Source organism: Lepidochelys olivacea, assembly GCF_965140295.1.
Source record: "Lepidochelys olivacea isolate rLepOli2 genome assembly, chromosome: 12".
NCBI lineage: Eukaryota > Metazoa > Chordata > Testudines > Cheloniidae > Lepidochelys > Lepidochelys olivacea.
The window spans coordinates 37,066,301-37,088,206 of NC_140422.1; the positions used below are offsets into that span (position 1 = coordinate 37,066,301).

A 21,906-nucleotide genomic window follows, 5' to 3' on the forward strand; every position below is an offset into this window, starting at 1 on the left:
GGTGTGTGTGTGTGTCTGTGTGTGTCTGTCTGTAGGTACCAGTGACAGCACACATGAAAACACCCCACAGTACCCAGGCACTGACTGACTGGGAGCAGAGTTTATGGCCCACCTTCCAGTTGCCTTCTGACAAAGGTCAGTCACTAAAATACTGTGTCCATTTCTTAACGTTTGACTTCTACAGTAGCCTGCGCCCTTCATCCCTCAGGAAGGGTAAACGCTTTGCAAACTAGACGCGTGCGCCAGAGAAACGCATGCAGCTCTGGGGTGGGCACAGCATGCTGCATAACAGCATGGGCAGATGTACCAGTAGGGGCCATTTGAGCTAAGACAGTAGGACAAACCATTCCTCTCCCATGAATTAGCATCCTGCCTGCGGGGCAGGGACACAGGGGGTTAAGGTCTCACTCCCAATCAGCACAGCCCTCACTGTACAGGTGCCATGAAAGAATGAGGCGCTGAAACAAGAGTTGAAACTGCAGTTCCAGGGGGAATCTTGGAATTGCCAGCCTGAGGCTTAGATTCCCGAGCTACCGCCCCTCAAGCCAGCGCGACCATAGTTTGTCAAACTCAGTAAGGTTTAGCCTTACAGGTCAGCTTGTTGCACAAGCAGCCACGGGTGAAGATCCAGAAATGCCTTTGTGAATAACATCCTTGGGTCTAGCTGGGATACTCAAAGCCCCTTTTGTAGAAACTTGACTCTACCATGGCCAATCACCCGCTGGGTACCAGATTTGAACGAAGGGATATTGATACAGAAGGGCTCAAACCAACGCAGAATGTTACTCTGAGTCTAGAGGGCTTCCCCTTGGCCTTCCTTGGAGCTGCTACAACAAAACCACAGCGATGCTTTCTGTTGATTTCGGACTGTCCTTTAATTAAAGCTAAAAGGTAAGCCACTGAATCTGATATTTTTACAGTGTCCCAAAGTGAGTTGCAGGACGCTGCTCATTTAAAATCTGCTTTCCCTGCTAGGATTTATATTTTCATTCGGCAAGCCCTGCAAAGGCTCACATTACGCTGCTGGCCTTTCCTACCTTCCCAGAGGTGCCACATGAGACGCTGCAGCTTTTCAAAACCTCAACAATATTTGCAATACCCCTGGCCACAGCTCAGAAAACGTATGAATTACATATATGTTTTGTTTTTGCCGACAAGGAAAATCAGCCATCCGGTTAGCTCAGAAAGGCATTCTCATCACAGAGCAGCTGCCAAAGGCACATGACCTTGCGAGACATTCGCTGCTGCTAATTTCATGCTTCATAAATGCAAGTTGTATTAATGTTCAGTAGGATCTTTCATTGGTCTGTGTTTAAAAAGTACTGAAAACATGCCAGTCTTTTCCAGTCCATCAGGGCACTTCATATCTGGTAAGTAGCTGAGTCCTTGATTGCAACACTTGGCATTTTTCAACCACAGATCTCAAAGCACTCTACAAAGGTAAGGAAGCATTGTCCCCGTTTCAGAGGTATGGAAATTGTGGCAAAGACCTGCTTCACCCAAGGTCACACACTGAGTCAGTGGAAGAGCAGGAACAGAAGCCAGGTCTCCGGACTCCCAATCCAGTGCCTTATGCACATCGCCATGCTATCTTTCTTAAAGGGACATTGTCAGGTTAAAAAAAATTTCTTTTAAAGTAAGTGACCCCACCTTCTGTTATAAGCAACATTTCAGAAGACTAAGTCAGAGAGAATTTTAAAAAATAAATTGATTCCTCACCATTTATGAAGCTTATTTCAACATTTAATTGAGTAACTTGAAAGGCGAATTTCACTTCTCTTCTGAGTCGATTTCATTTCTACTTCTCCTCTGCCTGTACCATGCTGCCATTGCCCTTTCCCAACACTACAGAGGATTTTGCAATCCTAGCAACGAAACCTCCCATATAATTTTATCATTTCCCTGAAAGGTCTCTATTAACACAGCTCTCGTAAGACTTGCATTTAAAAAAGTAAATAAAACAGACAAAAAAACCTCACTAGATTTTGGACCCAAGCTCTGCGACTGTGTCCCTTTAAAAGCAATTAAAAACAAGAAAACCTCTGAGATCCCAAATCCTCAACAGGATAAATGTTTAGACTTAAATTACACATGTGTCTGTATTCAAAAAGAACACTGGAAAATGTATTATTTCCTTGGCTTAGCTGCCTAGACTCAAGCTCAGGGTTCTACTTCCATAGCAGTCTTGTAATCAAACACGTAAGGCAGAGCATTTCCCTGCAATCTGCTTCTGTTTCGGGAGATCAAGTCAACAGTGGCAGGGCGAAAGCAGGACTTTGGGTTCAGGTCTTGGCAGGTAAGTAAAAGGAGACTGATCATGATCTATTTGCTATACAAACATAGCTGTTTTGGAGAGATGATTTCAATGGATTTCTCCTGTCCCAAAGGCACATGGCCTCTGTAACAGCCATGGGAACTGCACAGCTGAACCCATCTAAGCCTATGGTAACCAAGCCCCTCTATGCTCTGTGCCAAGTGCAGAGACAGGGCCTTCAGAGAGAATGCCTGGAGGAGGGGGCAGGCTCTTTTCACTGTACTCCTCCCCCCTAATGCTCCACCCGGGATTCCAAGCACCTCGGACCTTCATGCAGTTAATTTCTAGCATTAGCCATGGCAACTGCCTTTGCAGTGCAGCAGGATTTAAACAGCTATCCGCTGGGTGGACTTCTCAGCAAACAGCTGCAGCGGGAAGGGTCTAACCTGTCATCTCCACTGTTGGTGGGGCTGGGGAGTTTGAGAGTGAAGCATGGGCAGTTTTCCCCCTGCCTTCCAGCTCTCCCTTGCCAAGGGCAGCCAGGATTTAATGTTCACGCCCTACCTGGTGGTGGGAGATCTCTTCCTCCTCTCACAATGGACAGCATCGAAAAAGGCTGCATTCCAAAATCTCAGGGTGTGCCTAAAAAACAGGGAGAAGGCATTGGAGACCGCGTGTTGCATGGGAGAACACGACCGCCACCCCAGCGCACCTCTGAGCGACCGCGGGGCATTAGTACGCGGGGTCCTGCCAAAGTGCCTTCTACACAGATTCAGCCTTTGGCTTCTATGCACACAGCATGCTGCAAAGAGAAGTCAGCTTTACTGAGCTGTTAATTCCTGGTTTTGGGGGGTTTTGGTCAGTGGCTGCGTTGACAGATCTCATTGTTTGGGGGGTAGGGGAAAGGCAAAGTCAACTTTGCATGCGTGAAGAGTAGAATACTTGGATCAGGCACATGGCTGAGTTATGGGGAACGGCAGCATGTCACTCAGCCAGCATAGCAGGACCAGCACAGGGCCTGGGTTCCCCCTCATACTGCTGGTGCTGTGCAAGTGGATGCTCATGCCAGCTGACTCAGAAGTACCAGGCACAGCGCTCCAGCTGAAGGTGGATAACCAGTCTTTACCAGATAGGCTGCTGCTTCAGATGCATATATAAATAGATCTTCTCTCCCTTCTTCTCCTCTTCCTCCTCCTCGGGGCTGTACAAGGAAACTGTCGGGAAGCAGAGTTGCACACCAAGGCTGTGAGGCGGCTGAGCTGTACGAACACAAACTTCGTACTGCTCAGCTACTCACCCCACCCCCCCAAGCAGTCACCCCGAGGTATCAAGGAAAAAAAAATCCACTCAGACCATCCCAAACGGTCTTTGTTTTTCACAAAAAAAAACTACTTGAGCAAAAGGAGCAGGTCCATTAGCTCAGGGGCAGTAACAAACTCAAACCTCTATATGGGGACACACCACACTGTGCGTGTGCAGGTTACATTCACCACCACAAAGCACCACGCTGCGTGTGTGCAGATTACATTCAGCATCCAAAGGATGCTACTGCGGAACGGGAGATGCTACTGCGCTGAACAATGGATTGGAAAAACTTCCTCTGGTTTCTCTGCAGCTTCCTGAAGTGCCTCTGCAAACCGCACTGAGAAGTTGTCAGTCATTCCCCATGGCAATTTCACTCTCCCAGTCACTTTACATGACGCTGGCTGTGCCAGGGGATTTCACACCGTGTCTGCGCCCCACCCTAAGATCCTGGGGATCCCTTTGCTAAAGCCATTGGTTTGCGGCCGCGCTGCTTACCTGTCTTCCGCAGCTTCTCCTTCGGTTTGTCTTCCCCCTCCCTACAGCAAAGAAACCGTGCCAGTCAGCTCCGCCCTCTCAGAAACCGATGCCCTACTGCAGCCAGCTCCCCCTCCTATCAGCCCACATAACTAACCCATTCAGCCTGCTGGCATCCACCTCCCCCATCACAGCCACTGGGACGAGACTCAGTGGTGAGACAAGAGGCTGACTGAGAGGTGCTAGCCATGGCCAATGTACACTGGAGCCCTTGGGAGAGTTTCTCCCAGTAACTTCATGCCCAAGCAGGCTATTTCCCCAGAATGTCTCCCAGTGCTTTGCAGCCCCACTTGCCTCTCTGAAGTAGGCAAGCATATTATCCCCATTCTGCAGAATGGAAAACCAAGACACAGGGAGGCTGGTTTGCCCAAGGTCACCCAGGGAGTCTGTGGCAGAGCCAGGAATGCAATCCAGCTCTCCTGACTTCCGGTCCCATGACTAACCATTGGAGAACACTCTGGCATCACCACCCTTGCAGAGTTGGGGCAATCAGTCAGAAAGCCCCTGGAAGGTTGTTACCCTTCTCTCCGTGTTGGGCGTTCTCACACTTTCATAGAATTATAGAATATCAGGGTTGGAAGGGACCTCAAGAGGTCATCTAGTCCAACCCCCTGCTCAAAGCAGCACCAATCCCCAATTTTTGGCCCACATCCCTAAATGGCCCCCTCAAGGATTGAACTCACAACCCTGTGTTTAGCGGGCCAATGCTCAAACCACTGAGCTATCCCTCCCCACACTGAGGGAGTCACATCTAAATGGAGAGGGTGTCGTGGGGACGCCTGCATGCCTATTCGTGATCACATGGGCCTCCTTCCTCCGCTCCCATTGGTGGTCAAACATCACCTCGCTGGCGTTTAGTGCATTTGTAGTTTAAGGAACTTTACGGGCTGGAAATGAGGCACAGCACGTGGCCTGCCAAATCTCTTCCGCACACTGGCACGTTCTTCTCTGGGCTGTTGATGGTCCACAGAGCAGTTTGCGAACCACTGCGCTACACCCAAAGAAATCCATCTCCAGAGCCCACCTGTCTCAGCACGCAGATAAGGACAGACATCCAGGTCTCACTCCAGAGAAGCCCACGTAATGTTAAGAGCTACAACTGGGGAGCCTGAATTAAGAGCTCTCACAGACCTAGGGTCCTTGTGCTGGATGGAAGCATACCTATCCATGTGTCTGTCTCAGGCTCTAGTGACTGCAAGCTGGGTGAACATGGTAGAGGGAAGATAAAGCCCTGACAGGTAACTGAGGTCCTCCTTTAGCCAGCTGAGTAGAGGCACCTGCTTTCCGGGCAGGAGGTCGCCTGTCCTATCCCAGATAGCACGCGCATGCGTCTGGCTGACAGCCATGCGGTTAGCACGGCCTGTTTGTCCAGCCCACGGCACCCGCCCCCTACGCAGGGCGTTTGAGCACTGATGCAGCAAAACTCACTCGCTTTTTTTGCCCATGGGTCCCTTGAGCTTGGTTTCCAGCCCCCCGAAGAAGCCCCTCACATTCTCAGTCTTCGCTGACGTGTTCTTCAAGAGTCGCTCTGCAATGTCTTTTTTCTCAGCCAGCCAGCTGTTTGCGGACTTCAGGTACGAGTCGATACTCCCCATGGGCTTCTCCTTCGCCTCTGTGGGCAGCACCTGGGCTTTACCTACAGGAGAAACGGGAGGTTTCTAGAAATGGCTCTTTTAAGGGATCCCAGGAGAACCAAATCTAGGCTGCCCCCTACTGCAAAGGTGGGTGCACAGTGTTAGCTACAAGCACCTCAAGTCCTTACTCCCAGAAAGGAGACAAAGATGCCCAGTTTTTAGCCACATGGAGACTAAACCAACAAGGCAAATCCCCCATGTCAGCATCTCCGCCTCGCTGGGATGCATCCTTCGCTTTAAAGCCAACAGCGTGTGCATGATGGCCAGCATCTCCTGAACCAACAGGTGGTGAAAGACAGACGGCCGAGGGGTTTGGCATCCTCATAGCTAGAGAGCAGAGAGATTCTCTTGGCTGCCGCAAGAACAGTCAAAGGGGGAACAGCCGCTCGATTTGCAGCGGAGGCTCTGGGGGTGCTGGGACGTCACTGATCTGAGATCTAGCGCAGTGGTTCCAGATGACTGTGCCCCTTTCAGGAGTCTGATTTGTCTTGCGTACCCCCAAGTTCCACCACACGTAAAATCTTGGGCTTCAGCCCTGAGTGGTGGGGCTTGGGCTTTGGCTTTCTGCCCTGGGCCCCAGCGAGTTTAACACCGGCCCTGGCGACCCCATTAAAACGAACTCGCCCACAGTTGGAGAACTGCTGATATAGTATATAGAGCAGTATAAACAAGTCTTTGTCTGTATGAAATTTTAGTTTGTGCTGACTTCACTAATGCTTTTTAGGTAGCCTGTTGTAAAGCTAGGCAAATATCTAGATGAGTTGATGTGCCCCCTGGAAGACGTCTGCATGCCCCCAGGGGTACATGTACCCCTCGTTGAGAACCACTGATCTAGAGGAACATTCTTTCCAGCAACCCACCGGATAGTTTATGAATGCCATTTCCCCTCTCCTCCACATTCTCCACACAGAGATAAGCCCCTCACTCTCCAGCCCCCACATGGCTCAGGGTCTCCCAATAGGTTCCCCATCTATTTCCTTTAGGACAAACTAATCACCATCTCACTGTGCTACAAGGCCGCATGAGCCCATCTCCACTCTCTAAGACAGTTTAATAGTATTCTCTAGCTGGCAGAGGGACATGAACAGCGATACAGAGAAACTCAGCAATTAAAAGAAGCTGGCCCCAGTCACGGGGGAAAAAAAAAAGCTGTCACTGGACATTGATTTCTTATTTGAAAAGCGCCAAGCTCAGCAGAATCAGAGGAGCCTGGATTCCTAACAGGGGGAATCGTTGAGCCTCACGAGTCCGTTTTAACCTGCGCTCGCAAACTTTGAAACGGAGCAAACTCAATAGTGCAGCACTGCCATGACCCCATCACGCTTCGCTGAGCTGATGACACTGGCCTTAGAATCTGTGTGTTTCCTGGCCAAACACACAGGAACGGGGACCCTCTAATAATAAAGGAGAGATGTTTACAACAGCCGGATTCCCCTTCTACTGCGGGTAGAGAAAGCTTGTGCCGCAGACCCAGGTTTCAATATTTATCTCTCATGGCTCCCAGCGTCCCAACAGCCAAGCACTGCTGTAACACCAGATGACATCTCTTCTGTTGAATGGACAAGGACTCACTGGGGTTTCTCCCCCCTTGGGCATTTGTGGTAAGACAGTGAGCACCAAGGGGTTTAAAAGCAGCCGTGAGCTGCCAGACTGGGACATCTGGAGCACACACAATACACTGAGAAACATGCTCCCCTCTCTCTGCATACACATAACTCACAGTAGCATTAATGACAGTCATGCACAGGAAGAGAGGGAAGACCCCTCAATGCCATAACAACGCCAGGCTCCCAAACACCGCTCTGCTCATGCCAGTGACTGCGATGCCAATTCCACCTCCGCGCTGGGCATTTGGGGCAGGAGCAGCACACGCAGCCAGAGGAACACGGACAAGGAGAGAGAGAAGCGAGGAAGCTCCTGTTTTTTAAATGGATGCAATTTTCTGTTGAAAATAGCTCCGAAGGCTGAAGAGTTCCCTGTTTAACAGTGCGTTGGATTTAGACCAAGATTTTCAGAAGTGACTAGTGATTGGGGGTGCCTCAGTTTCTGGGCATCCAACCAGAGTCCCAGGAAGGAGGCCTGATTTTAAGGAGGTCCTGAGGCCCCCCCCCCACTCTGAAAAATCAAGCCGCTGAAGTGTCTCAAATTTGCTACCCACAAATCACTAGTTAATTTTGAAAACTTTGACCTTTAGTTTCTTAAACTTTAGTTCGGAAATTCAGCAGATACCATTCTCAGTGACCGCCTCCCAATCCCAAATCAAGCAGATGTTTCCCCTTGGGATGAGGGACGTCATCCTAGAGCCAGCTGTGCCCCTCCGAGTGAATACACATCTGTTCAAACAACCCACCCTCACACTTATTCTGCAAGTCATTTCAAGTCCCCCGCTCCTTCAGCCAAAATGAGAAAGGCACCCATGTGCACAAGCTGCTTACCGATGTGATAGTAAGTGAAACACATGGTCATTAGATTTTTGGCAGGACCAAAGTCATCCATCTGGTGACACCTAAAATGGGTGGGGGAAGAGAGACAAAGGGAATTAGCAGCCACATCTATAGCAGCATAGCAGAACTGCCAGATACCCAGAGATACTAGATGTTTTGGTACCAGGCCACCTCTGCCATAGCGTCCGCTTAACCATACTCACCATCCCCTTACTGTAGATCCCATTTGGGAAATGTCAGACTGACTGCATCCCATCTGCTCAGAGCCCCACCCACCCCAGCATTACCTTCTCTAAATCCTCCTACCGACCAAGGACCAGCTCCCCCCACTGCTTTACACTAAATCAGACACTCTGCTTCCAAGCAGCACCGTGCATTCACACTGGAGATGCTGCCAACTGACACATGGCCCTCAAAGCAATTTTGGTGCAATACAGCTGGCTCAAAAGGTGCTTCCAGAGACGCTGCTCTGCAGTTCAACTGGGGACAGACAGCGATTCAGTTAGCACCGCTTGCTGACTTTGTACTTAGCTGAGGCTGGTCTCCTGGAACTAGGTGGCATGGAAGCAAAGCGTCCCTCTGATGGGTCGGTGAGCAGATTACAAGAGGGCTCAGTTGTGAAAAAGGAAAATCAACCCCACTTTGATATCTGCCATTACTTACTCGAACAGCACCACCGCGAAGGACTGCACCAGCCGATAGAAAGTCTGCTCCGAGACGCACTTGGAGTTACAGCGCTGCAAAGACAAACGAAGCCGACACACATCAGTCTTAGCGCTGCTTCCTCTCCGTTGCTACTGAAAGCGCAAGCTCCGAAGAACTGATGTGAGCGCTCCCAGAGAATTCGCCACAGTGGGGCTGGGACACTGGTTTGACGGCGTGGAACTTCACTTAGGAGCTGTGGGGTTTTGATGAGTTATTTTGATTTTTTTTTTTTTAAATGAAACTGACGGCTTCTCTCTAACATTCCACTGCCCAGTGATTGATACAGTCGCATTTTTAATGCAATTCAAAACATACATCTCTTTGCCCCCAGCTCTCCCCACTGAGATTAGGCCCATTCTCCAAACACACCACTATGCTGTTTTAACAGATGTCCAGGAGACCCACCCTCCTGCACAAACTGTCCCCATCACCAGAGCCAGGCACCCTCAACTGCTTTGACACAGAGGAGTTAGCATCCGGCAGCTGTTCTCCCCTGCTCACCTGAGCACTGACATATCTTGCAAACCACTCCCTGCCTTTTCCGTTCTCTCCGCTGCACAGCTCCCCAAACTTGGCCTTCTCTTCTTGGTCCAGGTCCTCCCTGGAACAGACAAAAAAAACCAAACACACTTTAAATTCCCTTCCCATGCTGAGCTGCTCAGAAAATCCCTGTAGCCTGTGAAAAAAGCAGAGGTATTCGGAGAGCCAGGAGCAGACCCTTGCGGGAAAGGATCCACGAGTTCTATCAAGGACACGATCAATCAATGACACAGCTGTATCACCGGGGCTACATGTACAGGACACATCTGTATTGTCATGCACAAACCTGCTGCTCAGGCTGCTTCCTGGCCTCTCCATTCTGCTCCTGGTCTTCACTAATAGATGCAATACGCCGGGGGGGGGAAGGGAGAGGGCAATTTTTTTGTTCAGTGTATCACAAATCACCAAGGGTATGTCTATACTGCAACATGAGCCCAAGCTTAAATCTAATCCCCCTTGAGACTATGCCGCAATTGCGCTAACTCAGGGCTCAGACGCAGGGTCCCAGGACCCTGCAAGGCTGGAGGGTCCGAGCTCGAGTTAAGCCGGGACCCAGGGTCCGAGCCCTATTGCTTTGCAGTGTAGACTTAGCCCCGCTTGACTCCGGTCCTGGGAGTCAGCCGGAAGTATCCCACAATTCCATGGGACAGATTCATAGTCCTCTCTATCCCAACAATCTGCAATGCACTCTATTGAAAACGGAAGCCACCCCCCGTGCTTTGCACATGGCAGCAGCTCAGGCTGGCATCGACCCGTTCTCTTCTGATCACCAATCTGCAAGCATGCTGCCAGAGAGCCGCCTGGGTTTGCAACGCAGAGCAAACCCATCGAGCCTTCTGCTGCTTCCTGGTAACATGCAGGGCGGGCAGTAAAGTCTTCCCACAGTGCACCACGTCCGAGGGCTAGGGCGGCCATATTTCGGTGGCTAGGGACTCAGACATGGTTACTTTAACTAAGGTCTGCGCACGTCAGTGTGGACACCAGAGCCCTAGGTTCGAGCACGGATTAGAAAAAATGTAGGGTTAAAATACAACGTCAATGTTCAAGCCCAGGGTTCCCTAACACAGGCCAGCTGCCTCAAGTCCCACTAACCCTGGGCTTACACTGCAGTGTAGACATACCCGGAGTCACACATTTATCTTGCAGTAACCCCTAGAGGTCCCAATTATTGACTTTTGCTAAACAATGTACAAATACATGGTAAAGATACAGTCCAAGGAGGTTACACTGGCAGTACGGATTAATGACAAGACACGAGCGGGGGATGAATATTTCTCACCAATGCAGGGAAAGGAGGTATCGTGTGAGTATTACACTTATTGGTCTACCTGCTGAAAGACACCACGACTATTAATATAGCATCAGAGGCAGAACGTGGCATTTTACAGGAGTAGCAAGACATGCTGTCTGGCCAAGAGCTCTTGGACAACTCCTAAATCATTTCAGATGGGCACGTCACCTTCCTTAGCCAGGGAAGGGCTGAGAGAGGTACCAGAATTTCTTTACACACCATAAGCAGTGTATAAAGTGCTCTGTGGTGGAAGTAAGAGGCGAGACACCCCCGCGCAATACAGTGGCTGAAGCATAGGGAGTAAGCTGTTCATGAATATCAGGCAGGGGATAACCAACACCAGCGTCTCTCGGTGTTTGGAACCGAGATGGCTGCACGGAAGAGGGGAGTGGGCAAAGCAGCACTGCTGAGTGGGAGTGTGATGCATTTTAATTGGGGCCTCTTTGGCGAACAGTTTTAATTTAGTTTTAAAAAAACCCCAAAGCAAACAAAGTCATTGGGACTATGAGGAGCCGAGGTTTCTGCTCTGGGTTTGGATGATGCAGCATTGCAGTCCCCATGCAATAGCACTTGTAAATGAGATAGAAACATTACAGATCTCAGGGGCTTCTCCAGTGCCAAGAAAGCGTGTTTCTTAGTGAAAAGGATAGCCAGCACAGAGGCAGCCAAGTGGGTTTTCTCCTGTGTCGAGTGCTCAGACTGGCCAGGAACCTTTTGAAAGTGAAACAAGAGCTCTGCTCTCAAGAGCTATTCACTCAGCAACTCAGCTAGGGCAAAACCCTCACCGGAAACAGAAAGGGAGCTTCTCCCTGCATCGCAGGGACGAGGAACGCCTGCTCTTTCGGCCTCCCGGTTTGCACTCTTCACACACACAGTGCCTGGGGAGACTAGTGCATTGACCAGTGCTGCAGGAGTCTACTGGTTTGCTGGAACCTCAGGGTAGCGCGGACGTGAGTGAGAGTGCAAGGTGGTAACTGACCTGCACGCTAGCTGGAAATAGACTGACTGCACATTTAGAGTTTCTACCCTCAGGAAGGGCAATGTGCCCAACCTCCATTGCCAAGTGCTACCTAGAGAGTTTTAGCTGGACTGTAGACTCAGACTCATAGACATTAAGGTCAAAAGGGACCATTATGATCATCTAGTCGGACCTTCTGCACAATGCAGGCCACCGAATCTCACCCACCCACTCCTGCAATAAACCTCTCACCTATGTCTGAGCTACTGAAGTCCTCAAATCATGGTTTAAAGACTTCAAGGTGCAGAGAATCCTCCAGCAAGTAACTGGTGTCCCATGCTGCAGAGGAAGGCGAAAAACCCCAAGAACCTCTTCCAATCTGCCCTGGAGGAAAATTCCTTCCCGACCCCAAATATGGCGATCAGCTGAGCCCTGAGCATATGGGCAAGATTCACCAGCCAGATACCCAGGAAAGAATTCTCTGTAGTAACTCAGATCTCACACCATCTGACATCCCATCACAGGCCATTGGGCCTATTTACCATGAATAGTTAAAGATCAATTAATTGCCAAAATGAGGCTATCCCATCATACCATCTCCTCCATAAACTTATTGAGTTTAATCTTGAAGCCAGATAGGTCTTTTCCCCCACTGCTTCCCTTGGAAGGCTGTTCCAGAACTTCACTCCTCTGATGGATTCTGCCCCTGCTAGGTTCACAAAGTCACTCTGAGACCCTGGGTTTAGTAATGATTGATGCACTTTATTCTCAGGCTCGTTCCCACCACTGTTTCACCACGTACAAGTAACCCTTCACCGTCTGCAGGCACGCGGGAGGAGAGAGCTACCTCCCTGCTTCCATTCTCTGCCTTTTCTCTTTCCTGCTGCTCTCCTCTGGCTTCCTTCCCCTCAGACTTTTATGCAGCCCCAGGCTAATTAGCTAAGGTAGCAGCTGCCTCCGCCTCCCCAGTTAGGGCAGGTTATCTCAAGACCACTCTCATTTGTTCACCTAACAAGGAGCAGGCATGACAGAGGGCTGAATCTGCAACCCTTTGCCCAGCACCCTGTCACAAGGACTCAAACCTTCCAGAGCTCCCATCACTCTTAAATTTTGTCGACACTACAGAAGTGAGCTGGGTGTGCCAGATGCAGCCTCAAGCTTTGGTTAAACAGGCAAAGGGGTCAATGTCCCTCGCCGCTAAACAGCTTCTAGGGCACAGTTACTGCCACTGCTTGCTGCAATGGGCCTAGCCCCTAAACACCAGCAAGACAATCATGTTAAATCCGGTCCAAATTGGAGTTTATATTCCCCAGGCATATGCGCTCCCAGGAGCCCCTGGGTATTGGGGAAATGAAGAAAGATTCATGACATCAATACTAAAAATTCTGGTCAGTTTCCATTTGAGACAGAGAGACAGTTCTCAGCTTGGATCTGGGACGTCTCTGCAAGGAGAGAGACCAACTTCTGTTGGTGGAAGACACAAGCTTCCGAGCTCCACAGAGCTCTTCTTCAGGTCTAGGAAAGGTAGTCCTAGCGTCCCAGTTAATACAAGGTGGAACAGATTGGTTAGCATAAGTAGTTCACACATTGTCAAAGACCATTCAAGGTGCAGTGGTTCTGCAGTCACGGGACTAAAAAAAAGGGGGGGGGAGGATTAATGGGTTATCGATTGTTGCAATAAGCCATAAACCCAGTGTCTTTTTAGGACCATGATTTTTAGTGTCTAGCAAAGCAGGTTTCCTTTGAGGACAAGGACTGAGAGGTCAGACATGGAGTGACCGTTTTCTGGAAAGTGCTCACCCACAGGTGATAGAGTGTTTTTGTCTTATCATCTGTTGTTGTGAGAGGTCGTTCAAGTGTGTAGTGATTATTTAACTTAACCCACATAAAGGTTATTGGGGCATTTAGTCCACTAGATGAGGTCCAGTGCATGTGACAGGCATGCGCAGGACCTAGGGATCTCGAAAGGTGTTTTGTGGGCGGGTATGCACTCCGTATCTGACCTCACTGTCCTCATCCCCAAAGGAAACCTGCACAACATCTTCAAAAGACGAGCCTGGGAGCTTAAGTAACTTTGCTAGGGCCTAAAATTGGATATCAGGCAGAACGTTTTTCCTGTCTGCATAGTTAACCTCTGGAATGGCTCTCCAAGGGACGTTGAGGAATCCCTGTCATTGGGGGTTTTTAAGAACAGGTTGGACAAACCCCTGCCAGGGAGAGTCTAGGTCCTGCCTCAGGGCAGGGGTTGCATTAGACCGCTCAATATCCCTTTCAGCCCCACATTTCTATGACGAGAGGCTGGATGGCATCTCCTGCACCAGCGGGCCTGAAGAAAACTCTAATCCCCACTAACTCTGATCTCTCCAGGACATTTGGCTCTTCCAAAAAAACTTGACAATGTTTCGGCAGTCGCAGTGCCCCAATCACTGCTTCTGACCAGTATTGTCCTCCTGGCACCTTGCATCCGCCCCCAGTCTGCCTCTTGCATCCGCCCCCAGTCTGCCTCTTGCATCCGCCCCCAGTCTGCCTCTTGCATCCGCCCCCAGTCTGCCTCTTGCATCCATCTGCTGTCTCTTGTCTTAAGCTATGGCTACACTAGCCCTTTTGTCAGTAAAACGTATATCGTTCAGGAGTGTGAAAAAACACCCCCCTGAACAACAGAAGTGCTGGTGTGGACAGGGCTATGTAGGGAGGTGGTTTAACTATGCAGACGGGAGAGCTCTCCCGTGTCGGCACAGAGCGGCTACACAGGAAGCCTTACAGTGGCACAGCCCCATCAGTACAGCTGTGCCGCTGTAAGGTCTTTAGTGTAGACACTGCCTTTTTGTCCTGTGTTTGTACAGCACCTAGCACAATGGGGCCTGGTCTAGGATTGGGGCTGCTAGATGCTACAGTAATGTAAACAAATAATAAAATGCTCCCTTCAGCCACTTCATTACCTACCACCTTCGGGGAGCATCAGATAGAAAGGACAGGCCTCTGTGACCCCCTACAGTCTGGACCCCAAATGCCCTGGTCCCATATACCTTTCAGGATTTATCCGCACTGAACACTACCTCCCCAGCCCAGAGGGATGCAGGAACTGGGCCAGTTTCTCCTGTACAATTGACACGATGGAAGAGGCTCCATCTGCCACCCCGACCCCTCCGGCAGCTTCAATCCCCTGTCCAAGGAGCATTTTGTCCCAGACAGCCCCCTAGCTGTGCTCTGAATCCTTCCAGCTGCCCTGCAGCAACTCCTCGCTCTCCCTTCCAGCCTGCATCCAGCTCAGCGGTTCAGCAAAGCTGCTTTGGCAGTCCCTTGTTACCACGCACACCGCATCCAGCGCAATCCCCGGGTGCGGTAACCTCCCAGTTGGGCTGCTTTATGGCTGTGCTGACAGGCTGCCCTGTTCCCTTTCCCTGTTTCGAACTGCTCTTTTGCTCTCAAGATGAAGGAAGGAACCGAGTGCTGATTTCCAGAGCAAAAATTCCACAGCAACGACTGAATCACCCGAGCAAAACAATTAGCTCTGCCTATTGCTTCCCACCAGACGATCTGCTCAATCACACTGGATGCGCTGAACCGGAATATTACACAGACCGAAACAAGTACGCCTTGCTGTCGGGATCAAAGGGCCAGAGGCATCTGTCGCTGACAAACAGCAAACAGACCCCCACGTGCGTTGTATCCCCTGACATTTAGATTAGCGAGAAAGCCTATATCAGAGCCTGGGCAGCGCGGAGATCTGCAGCAGGGCGAGAATGGAGTGCGGTACACAGCCCCTCCAGCTTCAGACACAGACCCATCATAACTAGATGCAGAAAGCTCCCCCCATTCCTCTCTGCCAACCCCCTTCACTCCCGGATCCTACACCAGGCTAAGTAGAGTGATTGAATCTGGCAGCCGTGCCCGCAGTAAGTCAGCACCGCGGGCAGGCAATCAGAGGGGGACGTGCCATTCCAGGCATCACCGTCTGAGGAAGAGCTGCACGCGGGGGACACACTCGATGCCTCAGCGGCTCCAGCGTATGGCATGACACGATGTCAAAGGCGTGAGGGCATGCACCCCTAGGCCATGCAGCACAGAAAAAGGCCAGCACGTGAGGGCAAGGAGGGGAAACAATAAGTCTGGTTAATTTCAGCCCTGTTGGAAGGAGGACGGGAACTTTCAGAACCTGATCTCCCTCTGTATGGCTACCGCCCTTTCCATCGGAGGGTCTTCAAGCACTTTACAAGCATGAGTGAATTTAGCCTCAACCTCTCATCCCCACTCGTGAGATAAGGAACTATCCCATTTTACAGAACGATGAAACGGAGGTACAGAGAAGGAAAGGGACTTGCCCCAGGTCACAGGGGGAGTCAGTGGCAGAAGCAGGAGTAAGTTGATCTTGGCCTCCTGAATCCCAGTCTCTAGTTCCTCTAACACTGTGTGGAGGGGAAAAAATCTACATTTGCCAAATGCAGAAGGGGGGAGAATTTAAGCTTTGAAAAAGGGTGAACAGAGAAAAGTCATGTCAGTGAAAGTTCCTCTGGAGGAGGGGGCAGCTTCGTTATTCCCCACACCTTTCCAGCATGCACCTCTGCACAGGGCAATCCCCACCAGGTCTGGCTCCTTCCATCCTGCCCCATCCCAGCATGCACCTCTGCAGAGGACAACCCACACCAGGCCTGGCTCACTCACCCTCCACTGAAGATCTTCTCCACGTACTGCCTCATGAACTCCCGGCGCTCCACCATCACCTCGTCCTTGGCTGACTCCGTGCTCTGGTTGGACGAGAAGGACTCAATGGACGAGGAGCGGCGGTAGTTGTTCCAGCTGTGATGGCTGGGCGAATCCCCCATGTCGTTCTCACTGTCGGCCGACTCCGTGGTGTCACTCTCCTCTCCTACAGCCGCCGGGTCCCCCAGGTCCTCCAATAACCCATTGCCACTGGAGGGTTGAGGGGGCAAGGGAGGGGACTCAGCGGGGACGGAGGCAGGGGGCTCGGAATCAAAGTCAATGAGGTTCCCCACCGGAACGTCAGTGGCCTCCATGGCTTGTAGAGCGGGTGTGCAGGTACCAGGGCGGGAGGCTGCTTTACTGTGACTCGATTTCCCTTTCGCCCATCAGTGAGATTTCGAGGCCATCTGCAGCACAGTGTGTCAAAGACGCTCCTAGGATAAGCCGGCTAGAGCTGGTAAGTCCCCTCAAGGTTCCAGGCTATCAGAAGGCGTCTGAAAGGCAAGATACAACCACCACTGAAAGGACAGCCCAGGGAATTGGCATCACGGAGCCACTCGATGGGGTCATGACAGCCCCAGCCAGAGCAGCAGCAGGCCCAGAACCTTCCATCCCTCTTTATCCTCCCAGTGACTGACACTTATTCAGCCAATTCCCACTCTCCTCCACCAACAGTGGTTACTAGCAGGACAGGGAGACTGACTGGCACGGGTGCTGGCTTTGCAGCATTTATTAATGACATCTAAACAAACCAACCAACCCACCTATCGGGCAGTTGCAGCTTTTCCCCGAATTCGCCCATTTCGCCTGTTAATTTAATTAGCTCAGGCACCGCTGGCTTTTTGCTGCGTTGCTGTATGCGTTGAATCATAGAATATCTGGGTTGGAAGGGACCTCAGGAGGTCATCTAGTCCAACCCCCTGCTCAAAGCAGGACCAACACCAACTAAATCATCCCAACCAGGGCTTTGTCAAGCCGGGACTCTAAGGATGGAGATTCCACCGCCTCCCTAGGTAACCCATTCCAGTGTTTCACCACCCTCCTAGTGAAATAGTGTTTCCTAATATCCAACCGAGACCTCCCCCACTGCAACTTGAGACCATTGCTCCTTGTTCTCTCATCTGCCACCACTGAGAACAGCCAAGCTCCAGCCTCTCTGGAACCCCCCTTCAGATAGCTGAAGGCTGCTATCAGATCCCCCCTCACTTTTCTCTTCTGCAGAATAAACAACCCCACTTCCCTCAGCCTCTCCTCCTAAGTCATGTGCCCCAGCCCCCTAATCATTTTCGTTGCCCTCCGCTGGACTCTCTCCAATTTGTCCACATTCCTTCTGTAGTGGGGGGACCAAAACTGGCCACAATACTCCAGGTGTGGCCTCACCACGGCCTCCACTCCCAGACCGTTTATTGGGTTGCAACAGGCCACAAATGTTTACAAAGGGATCCTGAGCACGAAAAGGTTGAGAACCACTGCAATAAAACATATGACCCCTCCTATCTTCTCTCTCTACTACCCTGGGAACGACAACTACATGGCATAATAGCAAAGTAGGCAGATTTTACTCTCCATTAGCTTTCTCAGAACTGTATTTAGAGCAGGGTGGGGGTCTGATCCTGGGAGGTGCTCAGTACCAATGGTTCCCATTGACTCGTCTGAGAGCCAGGAGAGCTCAGCACCATACAAGCCCAGACCTTCTTTTGATGAGCCCAGGAAACAAGTCACTAATTTTGATTTGCTAAGGATAACAACGCAGCTGAGTGAAACCAGGCATGGCACAAGTGCCAGAAGGGAGCCGGGGAAGGACACACTGACCTCTGTGGTGGTACACGGGGATCGGGAAAGAATACTGAGTAACTCACGTCTCAGTGTGCAGCACAGACTGACAGTGTTGGGAAAAGGAAAACAAGTCCTTGACTGGGACACAGGCTTTCACTGGTGAATTCGGGTCAGTGACAGAATCTGTGCCTGCTTCAGACACACAGGAACAGGGTCTGAATGATCAACTTCACGTACAGATTTATCAACATAAGGTTAATTTTTAGCACTGACTGATACAAGCCGGGTTGCCTTTGATCTTCATGGCGTTTCGCAGACATTGAACCAGTCCTCAGCTCTGCAGCAGGTATTCTAATCCCTGCTTCCAGCCAGTGAAACCAAGGCACAAAGAGGTCATTTGACATGCCCGAGGCTGGACAGTGAGTCAGTGTCAGAGCTGAATTCAGTAGGGTGCTCATTCCCAGTTCTGCATCTGGCCTGCACACCTCTCCATCTGCCATCGATTTCTGTCACAGGACCGGGGAGGGGGGAAAACAGGCTTTTACTTACCACCCAGGCTGACTCACTCACCTTTAATTCTTGGACCCAAGGGGTCACAGCTAATTCTGATGGGCAGGGGGCTCTGGGGAAGACCGTTCAGGCAGCAGCAAAGGCTATTACAGCCAACCAGTACCTGTCCTGTGAGGAATGGAGCCCTCATCTAACCTAAACGGGGCTGGGCTGATCAGTGCCTGTCCCTCTTAGCAGGCTGGGAAAAGCCTCTCACTGAAATCTAAGGCCAAGGTGGGAAGGAGCGTCTTAGATAGCTCCCGTCTCTTCGTAACACTTCTGGGGAGGGGCGGATGTGCTGGCCACACAGCACTTTGCTTTTCATTCTAAAGAGACAGTGAGGAGTGCTCCTCCTGGGTAAGGGCAGCTCCTGTATAAGGCCTCAGGAGCTCAGAAATACCCTGCTTGTCGCAGTTCCACACTCTACCAGCAGGCGTCACTGCATGGGGGCAGTGGGGGGGAGATAATCCTAATCTGAGCAACACAAGCTTTACCAGTGAACCAACTGAGACTGAATTCTTGTCTATATAGGAATGTGGCACTGGTTCAATTTAAAATCAGTTTTTAAACCAATTTAGTTAAACTGGTGCAGCTGATATGGACATTCCTGTTTTGGTTCAAGAGTGGCTTATTTCAGTTTAGCTTCACCTGTTCCCAGCTGATTTACGCTGACCTGGAAAAATTCACTTTCAAGCCCAAACGAGTGCGCATCTACACAGGGGTTTGAACCGGTTCAACTGAATCAGTGTAAATTCACACCTTAGGTTAAACTGGTGCAACCTTCTTCTGTAGACAAGGCCTAAGCCTCCTGGAGCATTTGTTTTGGGATACGAGTGCGTGGCACCTCTCCACATTTCTCCCTGAAACTCCTTGTCAATCCAACTCTCACTAACTCTTGGGATTGTCTTCCCACTGACTGCAGCAGGCATTGGAGCAAACCCTTAAGGAGCAGTAAGGAGTAATGGCCCCTTAGAAAGACGATAGGTGAGGGGAGAATCCCTCCTGATGGCAGAAACATCGCAGAGGCCTCAACCCTTCCTTGGAGAGCCAGGGAGAAAGCAGGGCCATGTTATGCCTTCCTAGAGATGGATGAACCACACAGCCAACCTGCCATCACCCCCCTATTGCAGAGACACAAGGAATCCCCCCTGAAAAATGAGGGAGACAAAGCTCTACCAGGGTCTGAGATCTGAAAAACTCTACAGTCTCCCCTCTTCAAAGTGTTGGTCTCGGGCTCTCGCTCCCCTCCCAAACTGGGCACGTATGCACATACTCTCTCTAAAACTCCATCAGACAGTGGATGCTGAATGGACTAAGCAGAGCTTGTTCCCAGCAATGCACCAAGCGAAGGATTGCCCTGCAGACAGACCTTCCGCATCAGAGACAAAGTAGCAGCTTCATTCCCAAGGAGCTAGTTTGACCCAAAGGAGAGAAACAGACAGCAGAGAATGCGTTCTGACAAGCAAACCAAGTACAAACAGAAAAGCTGCAGCAGCGAGAGAGACAGGCCCCACAACCCAGATCAACAGAAGCAAGTACGACCCAACCACCTTGATATACATCATGCGCAACACTGCGCGGACCACGTGCAGAGCTAGAAAAGGCAATCACAGAAATCCCTGCATGCCGGCCTCAGTCCAGACACACATATCCCCAATGCCCGCCAACCCCGAGAGTAAAAGCATTTATTTTTAAAAGTACTGTTGTTACTAATCCTGTGTATTGTGGGTAGCAACTAAGAACCAACCAAGAATGGGTCCCCCACTGTGCTAGGCACTGTACAGACCCAAACTACCAGACAATCCCAATCCCTGCCCTGAACAATTGAACAATCGTTTACAATTGAAATAGACAAGACAGAAGCAGCTAGGGGACTGGGGTATAACACACAAGCAGAGTGAATGACGTGATGGCAAATGGCATGTTGGTGTCACAATTGTTCTCCTCGGGGTAGGAACTAGTGGATCCAGGCGCACAACTGGAGCACACATCACACTCTTTCACCGTTTTAACCCTGGCCTTACCACATTGTGCTTCTCATCGCCTTTGTTTATCAGTATTACTTGCTGCATCCACCTAATTTAGATTAGTAAAACCAGAGTTGGACTGGGCTGGTTGAACAAGATGGTACTTTCCCCTGGGGGATGAGTTTTGTATGCCAGAACCTCAGCTTTTGCTATAATTATAATATATATAATTATGGGATATTTTCCCAGAAGGTAACGAGAGGATTTAGCCACGCAACCCCTGTTAAAATAAATGGTTGTCTTTGAAAATCTCAACCTAAAGTCTCCAGCACGCATAGGTAAGGCGATGCTCTTGGATGGGTCACCGGCAATGAGGATCAAACCTTGGATCTCAGGATCTAAACACATGAGCCACTACTGCCAGAACTAAAGAACCAGGCTCCTCAGTTCAAAGGCTGGAGCAGACGTGAACAGCTGGTCCCAAACTAGTCCCTCAAGGTATGCGTGCACAGCAGCTGGGAGCGTGCTGCCGAGCCCAGGTAGACAGACAGGTGCTAGCCCTGAAAATAGTGGTGTGGCCATGGCAGCAATCCCTCCCAATCCCCTGGATATGTCCTCGGGCAGCTAGCCCAAACCACCCTGAACACACTGCTATTTTTTAGTTTGCTTGCTTGAGCAGAGCCAGCGTCTGTCTTCCCATGCTGTGAAGCACCCTCTCAAGTGTGGTACAGAGACCCTAAGGGGAGAGGGGAGCATGCCGCACTATGTTAGAGCCCAGACCCCAAGATCATAGAATCATAGAATATCAGGGTTGAAAGGGACCTCAGGAGGTCATCTAGTCCAACCCCCTGCTCAAAGCAGGATCAATCCCCAACTAAATCATCCCAGCCAGAGCTTTGCCAAGCCTGACCTTAAAAACTTCTAAGGAAGGAGATTCCACCATCTCCCTAGATAACGCATTCCAGTGCTTCACCACCCTCCTAGTGAAAAAGTTTTTCCTAATATCCAACCTAAACCTCCCCCACTGCAACTTGAGACCATTACTCCTTGTTCTGTCATCTGCTACCACTGAGAACAGTCTAGAGCCATCCTCTTTGGAACCCCCTTTCAGGTAGTTGAAAGCAGCTATCAAATCCCCCCTCATTCTTCTCTTCTGCAGACTAAACAATCCCAGTTCCCTTAGCCTCTCCTCATACGTCATGCGTTCCAGTCCCCGAATCATTTTTGTTGCCCTCCGCTGGACTCTTT

The 21,906-nt window shown here is 50.5% G+C and overlaps 1 protein-coding gene across 4 annotated transcripts in view; it reads right to left on the reverse strand.

Annotated features, from left to right (window-relative positions):
- Nucleotides 1-21,906, reverse strand: part of KIAA0513 — a 93,068-nt gene that overhangs the window by 16,485 nt on the left and 54,677 nt on the right. For all 4 annotated transcript variants that reach the window (XM_084644516.1, XM_084644513.1, XM_084644514.1 and 1 more), the window contains 8 exons: nt 16,328-16,860; nt 9,378-9,477; nt 8,835-8,908; nt 8,163-8,233; nt 5,522-5,729; nt 4,055-4,095; nt 3,381-3,468; nt 2,819-2,896 (listed from right to left, as the gene is read on the reverse strand). In XM_084644516.1, the coding sequence (XP_084500642.1) occupies nt 2,819-2,896; nt 3,381-3,468; nt 4,055-4,095; nt 5,522-5,729; nt 8,163-8,233; nt 8,835-8,908; nt 9,378-9,477; nt 16,328-16,680 (1,013 nt within the window). In that variant the 5' untranslated portion in view covers nt 16,681-16,860. The remainder of the gene's footprint in view (nt 1-2,818; nt 2,897-3,380; nt 3,469-4,054; nt 4,096-5,521; nt 5,730-8,162; nt 8,234-8,834; nt 8,909-9,377; nt 9,478-16,327; nt 16,861-21,906) is intronic.